This window comes from Acanthochromis polyacanthus, chromosome 21 (assembly GCF_021347895.1).
Source record: "Acanthochromis polyacanthus isolate Apoly-LR-REF ecotype Palm Island chromosome 21, KAUST_Apoly_ChrSc, whole genome shotgun sequence".
Classification (NCBI taxonomy): domain Eukaryota; kingdom Metazoa; phylum Chordata; class Actinopteri; family Pomacentridae; genus Acanthochromis; species Acanthochromis polyacanthus.
Genome location: NC_067133.1, coordinates 16163136 through 16175027, shown reverse-complemented (window position 1 = coordinate 16175027; position 11892 = coordinate 16163136). Strand labels below are relative to the sequence as shown.

The 11892-nt window shown below is 39.9% G+C and overlaps 2 protein-coding genes across 3 annotated transcripts; one reads left to right on the top strand and one right to left on the bottom strand.

The window, feature by feature from the left end:
• Positions 1–615: 615 nt before the first annotated feature.
• mlx (MAX dimerization protein MLX) lies at positions 616–8773 on the top strand. 2 transcript variants are annotated; one of them, XM_022205562.2, is made up of 8 exons: positions 616–716; positions 2481–2517; positions 2686–2775; positions 4114–4223; positions 4352–4454; positions 5034–5133; positions 5540–5741; positions 5855–8773. In XM_022205562.2, the coding sequence occupies exons 1-8, from the start codon at positions 678–680 to the stop codon at positions 5909–5911; spliced, it is 738 nt and encodes a 245-aa protein (XP_022061254.1). In that variant the 5' UTR covers positions 616–677; the 3' UTR covers positions 5912–8773. The 2 variants fall into 2 exon arrangements, with proteins under 2 accessions (XP_022061254.1, XP_022061253.1); XM_022205561.2 differs by having other exon boundaries at positions 628–716; positions 2478–2517.
• On the bottom strand, positions 8329–11791 carry psmc3ip (PSMC3 interacting protein). Its single transcript, XM_022205563.2, has 8 exons — positions 11508–11791; positions 10891–10991; positions 10428–10517; positions 10225–10336; positions 9890–10035; positions 9727–9780; positions 8986–9045; positions 8329–8907 (listed from the first exon to the last, which is right to left on the bottom strand). Exons 1-8 carry the CDS (start codon positions 11524–11526, stop codon positions 8851–8853), a joined length of 639 nt encoding a protein of 212 aa, XP_022061255.1. The 5' UTR covers positions 11527–11791; the 3' UTR covers positions 8329–8850.
• Between the last annotated feature and the right edge of the window lie 101 nt (positions 11792–11892).

The window sequence follows — 11892 nt, the reverse complement described above, 5'->3', positions numbered from 1 at the left end:
CAGTCTCGATGATGATGTTTCATGAGTATGTGAGCATGCAAGTACGGACAGTTACGTACTGAGAAACAGCCACAGTCTTCTTACCGCAAAGGTGCAAAGCTGCTCGTCTTCTTCTCCAGCATCAGGAAAGGTCTTCAAAGTTTCTTCAAATCCAAATGAAATACAATCAAAAGATTAAAAGTCATTGGTGCATTCAGGTGCAGTCGGACAACGAAGTTGCGTTCAGAACGTCGGAAATCGGAGTATCAGTAACGTAAAGAAAAATTTTTTTGCGGGGGGGCACGCGGGGTTGCCTATCAGATAACGGGGGAGGGGGCACTGTCCCCCTTAGCCCCCACGGAAGATTCGCCACTGCATTAATCATGTAGCAAAAACGTATGTTTTAAATATTTATTCAAACAAAATAACTTTCACTCTCAGCTGTTTCAGTAATTTGTAACGCTTGGATTTACGTTTGCACAAATTAGTTGTGTTTTGGTCACTTTTACGTTTGTTGTGGATTCGAGGTATTATTTTGAAGGTAAAAAAAAATGATTCACTTCTTTACTGCGATGCAGCTGGATCTATGAGAGATTGTAATTACTTTTTGTATTTGGGTATTTGGAAAGTGTTCCGAAGTAGGCGTTTACGTGAAGTACCTGAAGGCAACAGTGCTCTTAGTTATTTTGCATTCCAAAATGACGGACCGTACAACGTCTCCTGATGATCACTGGAAAGTAAGTTCATCGTATTTGTCAGTTTCTACTTTTTGCTAAATTCGTTCGTACGTGTGGCGTGTGAAAGCAGCGATAAGTGACAAACACCGTGCTGTCTTAACGTTAAAGTTTTTCTCATCTGAGAACGGGCTTTGTTAGCTTCAGAGCTAGCTAACGTTAGCTTGCTGACGTCTGGAAACGTTCTCAAATTGTAGCCGTGTGCTAGTTAGCTAGTTGGGTAAACAAAGCCTCCTGAAAGGGCAAGTCCTGTTCCTTAAACTGGTTTATTTGTGTGTAAAATACATATTCACCCTCAAAAAAAACTTCACTCATCGCTGTTATTTCCTCGTTTTAAGTCGAATTGGAAGTGCTTAATTGAACAGTCTAGCCGCAGAAAATGACATATTTGTGTTTACGAAATGACTGTGCCCACTTCGCCTTGTTAGACAATGTTCTAGCTGTTAATTGCAAAGCAGCTGTCTCATACTTCGTCATGTAAATTAACACCCCTGTGATATGTTATTAAAATGTTGTAGTCATGTAGGGGACCCCTAAATAAAGCTGTTTGTATCAGTTCTCCTTTTATTATGATTGTAGGTGGAGAGAGCAATTGTTTTATTTAATCTATTAACACTTTTTTTTTTCTCACTGAAATCACTAGAATGACTGGCACCAGCTTTGGGAACCACACATTTAAGTAGCTATTGTGCTGTGGTGCCCTAGATCAAACAGCAGATTTGTGATTGAGGTACTTATTTGTTGCAGCTTTTAACCTCTTGTATGCTTAAATTGAGAAAATCAGGACAATGCTCAGTGGGGGTTTAAACAGCTCTGTCATTGGTCTTTTGTCAACATGCACTACCAGTTGAAAGTTTGGACACACTTTCTCACTTAATGGTTTTTCTTTATTTTCATGACTATTTACATTGTAGATTGTCACTGAAGGGGGTTAGCACTTTCACCTTGCAGCTAGAAGATCCCTGCTTCCTGGGATCTTTCTGCATGCAGTTTGTATGTTCTCCCTGTGCATGGGTTCTCTCCAGGAACTCCAGCTTCCTCCCATAGTCCAAAAACATGCTTAGGTTAATTGGTAACTCTAAATTGTCCGTAGGTGGAGATGGATTCTGACTGAAGTCCATTATGGAATTATGTAGTAAACAAAAAAAAGTGTGAAATAAGTCAAAGCATGTTTTATATTTTAAATTCTTCTAAATGAACTTGATGAGCTTCATGAGTTAGTCACCTGAAATTATTTTCAAACAGTCTTGAAAGAGTTCCCAGAGATGCTGAGCACTTGTTGGCCCTTTTGCCTTCACTCTGCGGTCTATCTCATCTTAAACCATCTTGATTGGGTTTCGGTCAGGTCATCTGATGCAGCACTCTATCACACTCCTTTTTAGTCAAATAGCCCTTACACAGCCTGGAGGTGTGTTTGGAATCATTATTTAGTTGAAAATTAAATGATGGTCCAACTAAACGCAAACTGAATGGGGCGGCGTGTTGCTGGAGCATGTTATGGTCGCCGTGCTGGTTCAATGAGTTATTTCACAATTGTTTGTTTAGTGCATATTTCCATATGCGTTCATTAACAGTTTTTAAGCTTCAGTGAGAATCTACATTGTAAATAGTCATGAAAATAAAGGAAAACCGTTAAATGAAAAGATGTGTCCAAACATTTCACTGGTAGTGTATATAGGGCAGAGCAAATTTCCTCCTTGTTATCCCAGCCTCTCAACCTCTATTTGTCCTCTTTCTATCATCTGCTGTGTGGTGATGGCTCAGCAGACAGACGGTGCTTTCAGCGACAGTGGCTTTGACCCAAGTGAGTATTCAATCTGTTCAGATTTTGGCTTTTGTCACATTATTTTATGTTAAGGCCATGTGACATCAATCTCTCTGGTCTCTACAATTATACAGTTGACACTGGATGTATATCAATTTATTTTCGGTCTTGCTGTGAAAAATGTTAGACTACTGTCTTGTTCTTTAGGTTTCTTTGCTGAAAATACCCGGAAGGGTACCGTCGTGTCCAGGGCCAATAGCATTGGCTCAACAAGTGCTTCTTCAGTGCCAAATACAGGTATTGTGTTTGTAATGGAGGGGACTTGAGACCGCTGATAGTTTTAAAAGACGTGTGTGTTAAATGTTTGAATTGTAATAGAAATGTTTGCTTGTTGCTTTTGTTTCCCAAAGATTTTCTTCATGTTCAACCTAAATTTAGTTAATTGTAAAATGCTTCCAATGGAAATGAAATGCATACGTTTATATATAAAAAAAGAAAAACTCTAAAAAGCACAGATATTTCAGGAGTGTTTTAGCAATAGGAGGAATTGTAATTTGTCATTTCCACCCCTGGTTGCTATCTTTTTCTGTGCCAGTCATGGTACTTACTTGCTCTGGTCCAGTAGAGAAGCATGTAAGGACTCAAGTAGAAAATGGCAAATAAAAATAGCAAAGAAGGGACTTTTAAACACTTTGAAAACTAAAATGTATGCTTGATAATTACATGTTTAATTAGACTCACTGGGTTCAGAAGTGTTCCACATTTTTGTAGTTTTTGTTCAAATTCTGTCAATTTTTAAAGTCTAAAGTCATTCATTTTACTTGACTGAAGAATGAACAAACTTCTCCACCAAGACAGAACAATAGGTCACTATTGACTTCATTTGTAAGTCGAGACAAAGTCGAGATAGGGATGATTTCGGAGTTCCAAATCATATAAATATATCTTATAGGTAATCTTTTGATTTGCAATTTATTGTAGTTTCAGGCCAGCTAGTAAAATGGCAGGGTTCTCACCAGGATTTTTTTTACAGCGTAACGGCAGGTCGGGACGGACCGACACTATGCGCATGCGCAATAGCCTTCATTAAATCTCGCGAGCGGCCGACCCAGATGTCAGCCAATGAGCGTCACGCAGATGCTCCAAATGTTCATGATTTAGGTCACTATTCACCATACATGGCATCACGGAAACAACCGAGACATGCTAATTGTAACCCCGAGATTGGAAGCGACTCTTAATTTTAGACAGGAACGGGTCAATCGACAGGAAAGTACGGCTGAGGTGGGGAGACATAGGCACCCAGTCGATAAAAACAAACGCACATGGCGTTATCTGTCAAAAAAACTCTTTCACAGCGCCAACTGCCCCAATAAAGAAGTTTTCTCGCATAAATATGGAAATATTACGCAAGCAAATGTGCTCAAAACACAATGCCACAACTTGAAAGGCAGCGTAGCGGCCCTAATCACAGCGTAATCTTTTGAACTGACAGCGTAACGCGCTGGCGAGAACCCTGAATGGATTAATCCTCACTGTGTTAAAAACAAACTACATTGTTAATTTTGTCAGTGAGCAAGCAGATGCTCTGCCAGTATGATGGGTCATGTTGAGTCTCGCTGTGTTCCTAAATAGACGATGAAGACAGTGACTACAGGCACGAGACATCATATAAGGACTATAAGAAGGATCGACGGCGACAGGCCCACACACAAGCCGAGCAAAAGCGCAGGGATGCCATCAAGGTAAAGCTACTGTACACTGCAGATGGATGTAGCTGTGCGACTTACCTCAGATGAGCCACACACTTTCTAAAGTTTTAAAAGTGTCTTCTTTTTTTAGTCATTGCTAATGGCTCATCTGTTCACATTAGAAAGGATATGATGACCTCCAGTCAATTGTCCCGACCTGCCAGCAGCAGTCTGAATTCGCAGTGGGAGCACAGAAGATCAGCAAGGCCACTATACTGCAGAAAAGTAAGAGGTCTTCAACATAACCTTTGGACAGCATTATTTGATACTCTGGCTACTTGTAAAGATTACCTTAGGTGTTCAGCAACTTTAAAATTAGGACGAGAGAGTAAATTTTCATGTTTATACAGGCATAAATTCCCTCGGCACATTGTTTAATGCCCTGAAGCCAACCACAGTGGAGCTGATAAATATGTAGAATCTAAAAAATTCATCATTTGACATCTAAACCCATTGATGTTTAAAGTTTTGTGAGTGCTGTGCATTTACGTGGTTAAACTTGTTTTTAAAACTGGAAGGATTATGGTTTTATCGCTATTTTCAGCTTCTTTTTTATACTTTCAGCTCCTTTTCATAGTCTCACATGATGTGATTAAACAAAAAAATAAAGGGCAAAATATAATGCAGAACAGATGTGTCTACTTCTGTTGGGGTTTCTTTATGAGAAAAAAGAGGAAGCAGCAGCTTTTCCATCTATAACAGATGGTGTTTAAGGGACAACTCCCTTGTATAGAGATTTAACTTTCCGCAATTTATTTAAATCTGGGCTCTGTAAAAATGTTGCATTTCATTCTTTCTTTTTAGCGATTGACTACATCCATTTTCTTCATAAAGAGAAGAAGAAGCAGGAGGAGGATGTTTCCGTCCTGAGGAAAGAAGTGATGGCACTTAAGATCATGAAAACGTGAGATAGTCTGTTTCAAACTTTCTCAGCCAAGCTACTTTTTCCATTAGACTTACTTTTTTGCAAACTAAGACTTCCCTAAACCCCGTAAAGATACTTGCTTTGTTTGCATTCCGTAGACCTGAATGTTCTCTATCCAGACATATGAAGAGAAGAACATTTTTAAAGAAATGCTGATCGTGGACAATGAGAGAAAAGTGTTGAGTCAGACAAATGCTTTGAAGGCAACCCTGACAGTGTGTGTAGGCAATATCAGATTTTAAGTAAAAATTCAAAGAATATAGTCACATATAGATACTTTCAGTGCAGCGTTAGGATTTTGAATGTAAACCAACTCATCCCAATAAAGAATTCCTGGAATGTATGTTTCAATAGTGTCAGTAAACATGTTTGTCTCACCAAACAGAAACTATGAGCACATAGTGAAGGCCCACCAGAACAACCCCCAGCAGGGAGAGGACCAGGTGTCCGACCAGGTCAAGTTCAACATCTTTCAGAGCATCATGGACTCCCTGTTCCAGTCTTTCAATAACTCTGTTTCAATGAGCAGCTTTCAGGAACTGTCTGCCTGTGTTTTCAGCTGGATTGAGGAGCACTGTAAGCCACAGGTAAGGGACATTTTTGATGGCTTGTGGACAGCACATCAGACATTGTTATTACGTTAAGCACTGCCTTGTTATTGCCGTGGTAACTGTTTTGTGCTGCTTCTGTTCTTTCCTAGACACTGCGAGAGTTTGTCGTTGGAGTGCTCCGGCAGCTCAACGGTCAGCTTTATTGATTGAGGGAAACTTCAGGTTAACTCCCAGAAATTGACTTTGGGTTTACTCTGGCCTCTCAGTGTGGAGTAAAAAAAAAAAATCAGTCAGCCTCAGGCCATGCCACAGTATTTACACTCACTTCGACTCATCAGTGACTCCTTGGCTGTAATTGGATTACCTCATCACATGTTAGTTGAGAGATGAAAGGTAGCATTGCATTAAGCATTTAGGATCATTTGATGATCTCTTTTTGATTGTACGTGTACATATGCAGCTGTACATAAATAGCTAATTGTTTCAGCTTCATGTGACTGTTATTCTTCAGGGAAAACACAAGAGTAAAGTCGTCAGTTAATTTGACAATTTAATGCAACAGGCAGGCTGAATTCTGTCGTGTGCATCTAGTTGTTGCCCTTTTGGGGTAAATCAGTATCGTAATCTCACTGATAGTGTTGCTTCTGCTGCCTGTCTGTTTAACTAATGGACGTAAAGAGAGAGGTGACAGAAAACTCATGAGTCTACAGCCTCTCTTCTGTCACATTCAGCAAAAATTTGCAGCCTAATATTGAACTAAAGGGCTCCTCTCAACCTCAGTGCACAAATGTTCAGTCACTCCTAAACTGCAGCAGATAATAGAAGATATTCCACCACACAATAAGAAGCATCAGCTACACAATGCTTCATAACTGCCTTCATCGTGGCTGAGTGTGAGGTTTATATAAATGTAGTAGTGACAAGTAGGCAAAGACGCTGAAATCTGAAGCGTGATATGCAGCAGTAAGATCTCATGATTTTGTGCGAGTGTCGCACAAACATGGCAGTTAACATCCAGTCATGCTCTTCGATGTAGGAAATGCTGAACAGGCCCAGTTGGTTTTAGATTTTGAATCAAGATGGCAAGAGGAAATGACCTAAGGCCCAATCCCAAAGTCTGGGTGGATATTGGGATTGAGCTGACATGACTTTGAAGTAGGGCTCATTGTTGTGGCAGGGATGGCAGGAGCTTCAGTCATAATGAACGCTCACACTGGTTTAAACGGAACAGCAACCAAAGTGACATCTGCGTTTAGATCTACAGGGAGTCTAGACGAGCACATTTGATGACCAGTGCAGTAGGAAAGGGTGACTGAAAAGATGAACCCAGGTTGTGATCAGATTGTCAGCAAGAAGAAAATTTCATAGATAGGGATATTATTGTAGGGTTGCAATGCATAGAGAGCTCTTTACCAAGATAAAAGCACATTTGAGAGAAATTAATAGTGCACTGGTCTACGGAAAAGTGAGAAATGGTCAGTTGAGTCATTTTTTTATGTGTACGCTAAGAGAACAGTGCAGGTCTGGTGGCTTGGGGTGATTTTGCTGGCATGGTTTGGGCTCAAATCAATGCAAAGCTATTCTGAGTGATTATTTTTATCCTATGAGGAAAGCTTTCTATCTAGACGGGGATGATCATGCCCCCTCCGTAGGGCACATGGGGTCACTAAATGCTTTGAGTTAGAAAATGATGGTATTCATATGCTGTGGTCTTTGCACCTCAATTGAACTTGTATGGCAGATTTTGGATCAAAGTGTAAGGTAGCACTCTCCACCACCATCATCATCAGAACACCAAATAAAGGGAATATCTTTTTAGAGGATGGCGTTTCATCCCTCCACTAGCATTCCGGAGACTTGAAAAATAATTCCAAGGCACTTTGAAGCTGTTCTGGTGGCACATGGTGGCCCAACGCCTTACTCAGAATTTTAATTTGTTGCCCATCTGTGTATATATATATTATATAATAAAAATGTTTAGTATGTGTTTGTTTCGATTAAACTTTCAGGTTGTAGGTTTTGTGTTGTTTTTTTTTAATCATTAAGCAACTTAATTTCTCATCTTTTGAAATTTCATTGATTTTAATGTTGGCCTCTGTTGTCGGTGGCTTTTATAGTCTGTCAAAGTTGGCTCCATACAGTAAAACAGACCGTTTAGACACAGTCAGTCAATCTAAACTGCAGCATTTATGGTTTGCTGAAGTGAACCATGCATATCTACAGCTTTTCTGTACTTAAGACAGTTGTTTTAAAGAGGTGACAACGCTTATGTACATCATTGCCTTCGTTGTTTTGGTTCCATAGAGTAGCTTGTCTTAATCACTCAAGTACTGATTTTTGACGCCGTCTTGCCTTGTTGCTACAAGCACAATATTTTCATTCATATTACATTTTACACTTGTAAAATCTAATGCAGTGCAATAGCTGAGCCAAAAACTCTGCCTTAACAAAGATAGTGTTGAGCACTGGTTTATAGTGGGTTGCAATTTAGCTGTGTTAATTCATGAGGCTGTAGTTTACAGTGGTGTTGAATTGTTTAGTCAAATGTATAAAACCGTTTGTATTTGAAGATAATCGAGAACGACGAGTTGTGAAATTATTGTTGAGTTTGAAAATCAGAAGATACTTTCATTAATATTTAATAACTGGGCAAAAGAAACTACAGCGGATGATTTAAGGAGAAAATGGGACAATTAATTACAACCATACTATTCACCTATAACCAGGCTTTATAAACTGTAGTTAATTTGTCTTTTCAAAAACATTTACAGTAACATGGATGTACAATAACAACAAAGAATGTATAGCTCTTAAAGCTTCAACATATAACTTAATATTTACTTTGTAAGCTCCACGTTGGTTTAATGGCTTTAAAAATAAAGTGAAAAATTAAACCGGCTGCCTATGAAATTACATTAGTGCTGTCAAATGATGTGACTTAATGTTTACAGGCAAAAGGGCTTTTTTTGTATATATATACCTTAAGTTAAAATTCTACTTCAGGATCTATTAAATGTGTACTGTTTGTTCAAAAGAAAGGCTTTAAATAAAGTATGTTATGGCTCAGACTGCTCTGATTGTAATCTATTTTCAAAGCTACCACACAGGCTTACATTACATTAATGAGAAGGCTGCGTTTTCTCGTTCAAGTACTTGGAACGGCCACCTTGCAGTCTTCATCTGTCTCCACTCCAGCTTCATCCTGCAAGGAAGCAAAACAGTAGGTGATGGCAGGATCTTTAGGTTTTGAAAGATGATTTTATTAGCTTCTTTGACTCACCAGGAACTCCTTTTTGCTCTTTGGATATCCCTCCAGGATTGCATTTATCATGTCTGAAGCCTGACAGAGACAAAGCACAACACATTTTAGGAACAACTTGGAACCTTTACATCATAGCAGTATGATCATAGGTGTGTATAAAACTCCTCAGCTGCTTTTCCATGTGGTGCTTTCATTGCATCACAGTAACATAATACATATTGAACATCTGGCTGTAGAGGAGCTCCAGATGGTTGACAAACTAATGGAAAAACCCACATGGAGAAGGTGGTGGACTGCCACATACAGCCAGAACAGCTTCAATGCACCTTGGCACTGATTCTCCAAATTTCTGGAACTCTACTGGGGGATGAACACCATTCTTCCAAAAGATATTCCCTCATTTGTTGCTCTAGTAACAATCTCCCAATTTGGTTGAGATCTGGTGACTGTGAGGGCCATAGTATATGATTCTTACAACCACACAGAGGCCCCTCATGCCTATGGATGGGAGCATTGTCATCCTAGTAGAGACCACTTCCATCAGGACAGAAATGTTCTATCACAGGACAAAGGTGATCACCCCGCACAACTTTGTATTGATTACCAATGAGCCTTCCCCTACAGGGGACAAGTGGACCCCCATAGTCTAACAGAGTCACCAGATTGCCTCACAGTAGGGGACAAGGGTTGAGGCATTTCCCTTCATTTGTTACTCATCTGTATAATTTCAACATGTGCTTTAGTAAAAACATGCATTACCAGTCTCTTCCTCTTTCTCCACTCTTTGACGTAAACATCTCGCTCTTTGTAAACCTGTAAATTAGAATATTAACAAACACCTCACTGTGCTGGAAATGGAGACAAACATCCACGGTAGCATATTCACTATAGGTGGTTTGCTGTCGGATGAAAACATGCACACCTTTTCTTTTTCTTCCGGTGTGACGTGATTCGTTGCAGACTTTATCTTCTCCAGACGCGCTTTGTATCCAGAACATTCTGTTTTTAGCTCTTGGATCTCGGACACCATTTCCTCTGTGGTGAGGGAGCTGTTCAGCTCCTTCAGCTCTGTTATGACAGATTTCACACATGGTTTCACAACATCCTCCTTCAAAGAAATGCAGCACGACAAAAACAAGAGTGTGGACAAGTCTAATGCAAACCGTGTACTGTATCAAACTGCAACATGCTGTGGCCTGCAACTGTGCTCTCAGAAACAAACAGTACCAGCTTGCAGAGACCAGTGGTATACTTCACCTGCATCGAGCTGTCTGCAGCTCTGAGTGAGCGACTGCACCTCTGCACTGAGCTCTGAGATCTGAGAGTCCATTGCTTTCAGGTCTGCATCGTTCACATCTTTGAACTGAGCCTGAGGGAGAGATTAGCAGCAGCAGCGGTCAGATTATGTGTGCATATATTCTTGTGCACAGCAGGGCAACATTCCAGGAGAACGAACTAACCTGATCGGCAAAATATATCTTCTGCTTGCCGTATGTTTTCTCCTTTATCTTACCCTCCAGAGCCAGCAGCTCCATGGCTTTGACCACTGCCTGGTGGAGAAAAATCATTCAATATTTGCCAGAGAAGGACCTTATGGATGGATGCAATTAGATTTCAGTGAGGATGCAGGCGATACGTCTCCCTCAATATTTAAAACAAGTAGAAAAACAATGAGAGAAGCCTTGTAGAGTTGATCTACATCTGAATAAATATTTGAAAGCCATACAGAATGAGTGACACCCTTACTGTCCGAATCTTGTTTTAACCTTTCCAAGAATAATTTCTGAAACAAACTGATGCAAAAAATGGCCCAAGCTGGTGCATAAAAATTAACTAGAAATTGTTTGATGCTCACAAATTTTGTTCCCCTAATTAGTGTTTAAACAAAATCTACTCATGTATTGATGCACATATTATTCTCACCGTTTTGCCCAACCCATGCTGCTTTTGTAAATTGCAGAAGACATCCTGAGCGCTGTAAGGTCGGTTTTTCTCATTCAGGTAGGCAAGGATGACTGACGCTCCTGTGAATGACAGCAAGATAGTCCCATCATAGCAACTTGTACCTAAAGTTCCTATATTACACTTAATACACCTGAAACACTGCTAAAAAAAAATCATAGCTAGACTTTTATGCCATTTCTAATATTACATGGAGACTGGACTGTACGTATCTTCTATCTTAGTTTCTCTTTGTTCTGCGCTTTTCCAAGACAATTTCCTTCATGAACTACAGATTTGGAGTCTGTTATATGGAATACCGAACATATACGATGTATTTACGAAGTGGATATTTAAAACAAATGTGTCATTGTGTAAAAGTGGGCGTATATGGAAGAACCTCACAATAAATCGCCGGGCTAAGCTAACATTAGCTTATCAATATACATAGGTGGCTAGCGTTAGCATACACATAGCATTTTCGCTAAACTTTGTAACTTATCAGTGACATCTAACAAGCACATTTTGTTCCGTTCTGACACCCCAGGTAGCTTACTACAACCGAAAACATTCAAACATAAGCACAACTCTTCACTCACCGTTGTCTTTTTTACTCATTTCTAACTAGTCCACCTGAACTTTAGCTTTCCTGATTAAGTTTCGCGCAAAAGAAACGTCACGGGGAAAAGATCGTTTATGAATAAGATGCGTCACTCTAGTAGAAGTCCGTCTTTTGCTCTCGCATATAAGGTCTTCTAGCTGGATTTTGTTCCCAAAACTTCAATCGTCAACATAGTGAAAGTGTCTTGAGCAACGCTTATTTGTCTCATATAATGAATGTTTGTTTTTGAGTCTGACTTTGTGCAGCTGTTATGTCTTCGGCAGTGTCGCGAAAGAAGACGTGAGTGAGAGCTCTGTACTTTGGCTGATCTCAGAGCAGGTCAATTCATGGTCCATCCCTGTGGTACAGTCTATGATCCCTGC

What these genes read in the sequence shown, in the direction of transcription:
- mlx (XM_022205561.2), top strand. Translation starts at nt 678, where the DNA reads ATGACGGACCGTACAACGTCTCCTGATGATCACTGGAAA. An exon ending in GGCCACTATACTGCAGAAAA is followed by an intron (nt 4,455 to 5,033) that starts GTAAGAGGTCTT and finishes CTTTCTTTTTAG; the next exon opens with CGATTGACTACATCCATTTT. An exon ending in GCACTTAAGATCATGAAAAC is followed by an intron (nt 5,134 to 5,539) that starts GTGAGATAGTCT and finishes CTCACCAAACAG; the next exon opens with AAACTATGAGCACATAGTGA.
- psmc3ip (XM_022205563.2), bottom strand. An exon ending in AGCATGGGTTGGGCAAAACG is followed by an intron (nt 10,518 to 10,890) that starts GTGAGAATAATA and finishes TTTCTCCACCAG; the next exon opens with GCAGTGGTCAAAGCCATGGA. An exon ending in AGATATATTTTGCCGATCAG is followed by an intron (nt 10,337 to 10,427) that starts GTTAGTTCGTTC and finishes TCTCTCCCTCAG; the next exon opens with GCTCAGTTCAAAGATGTGAA.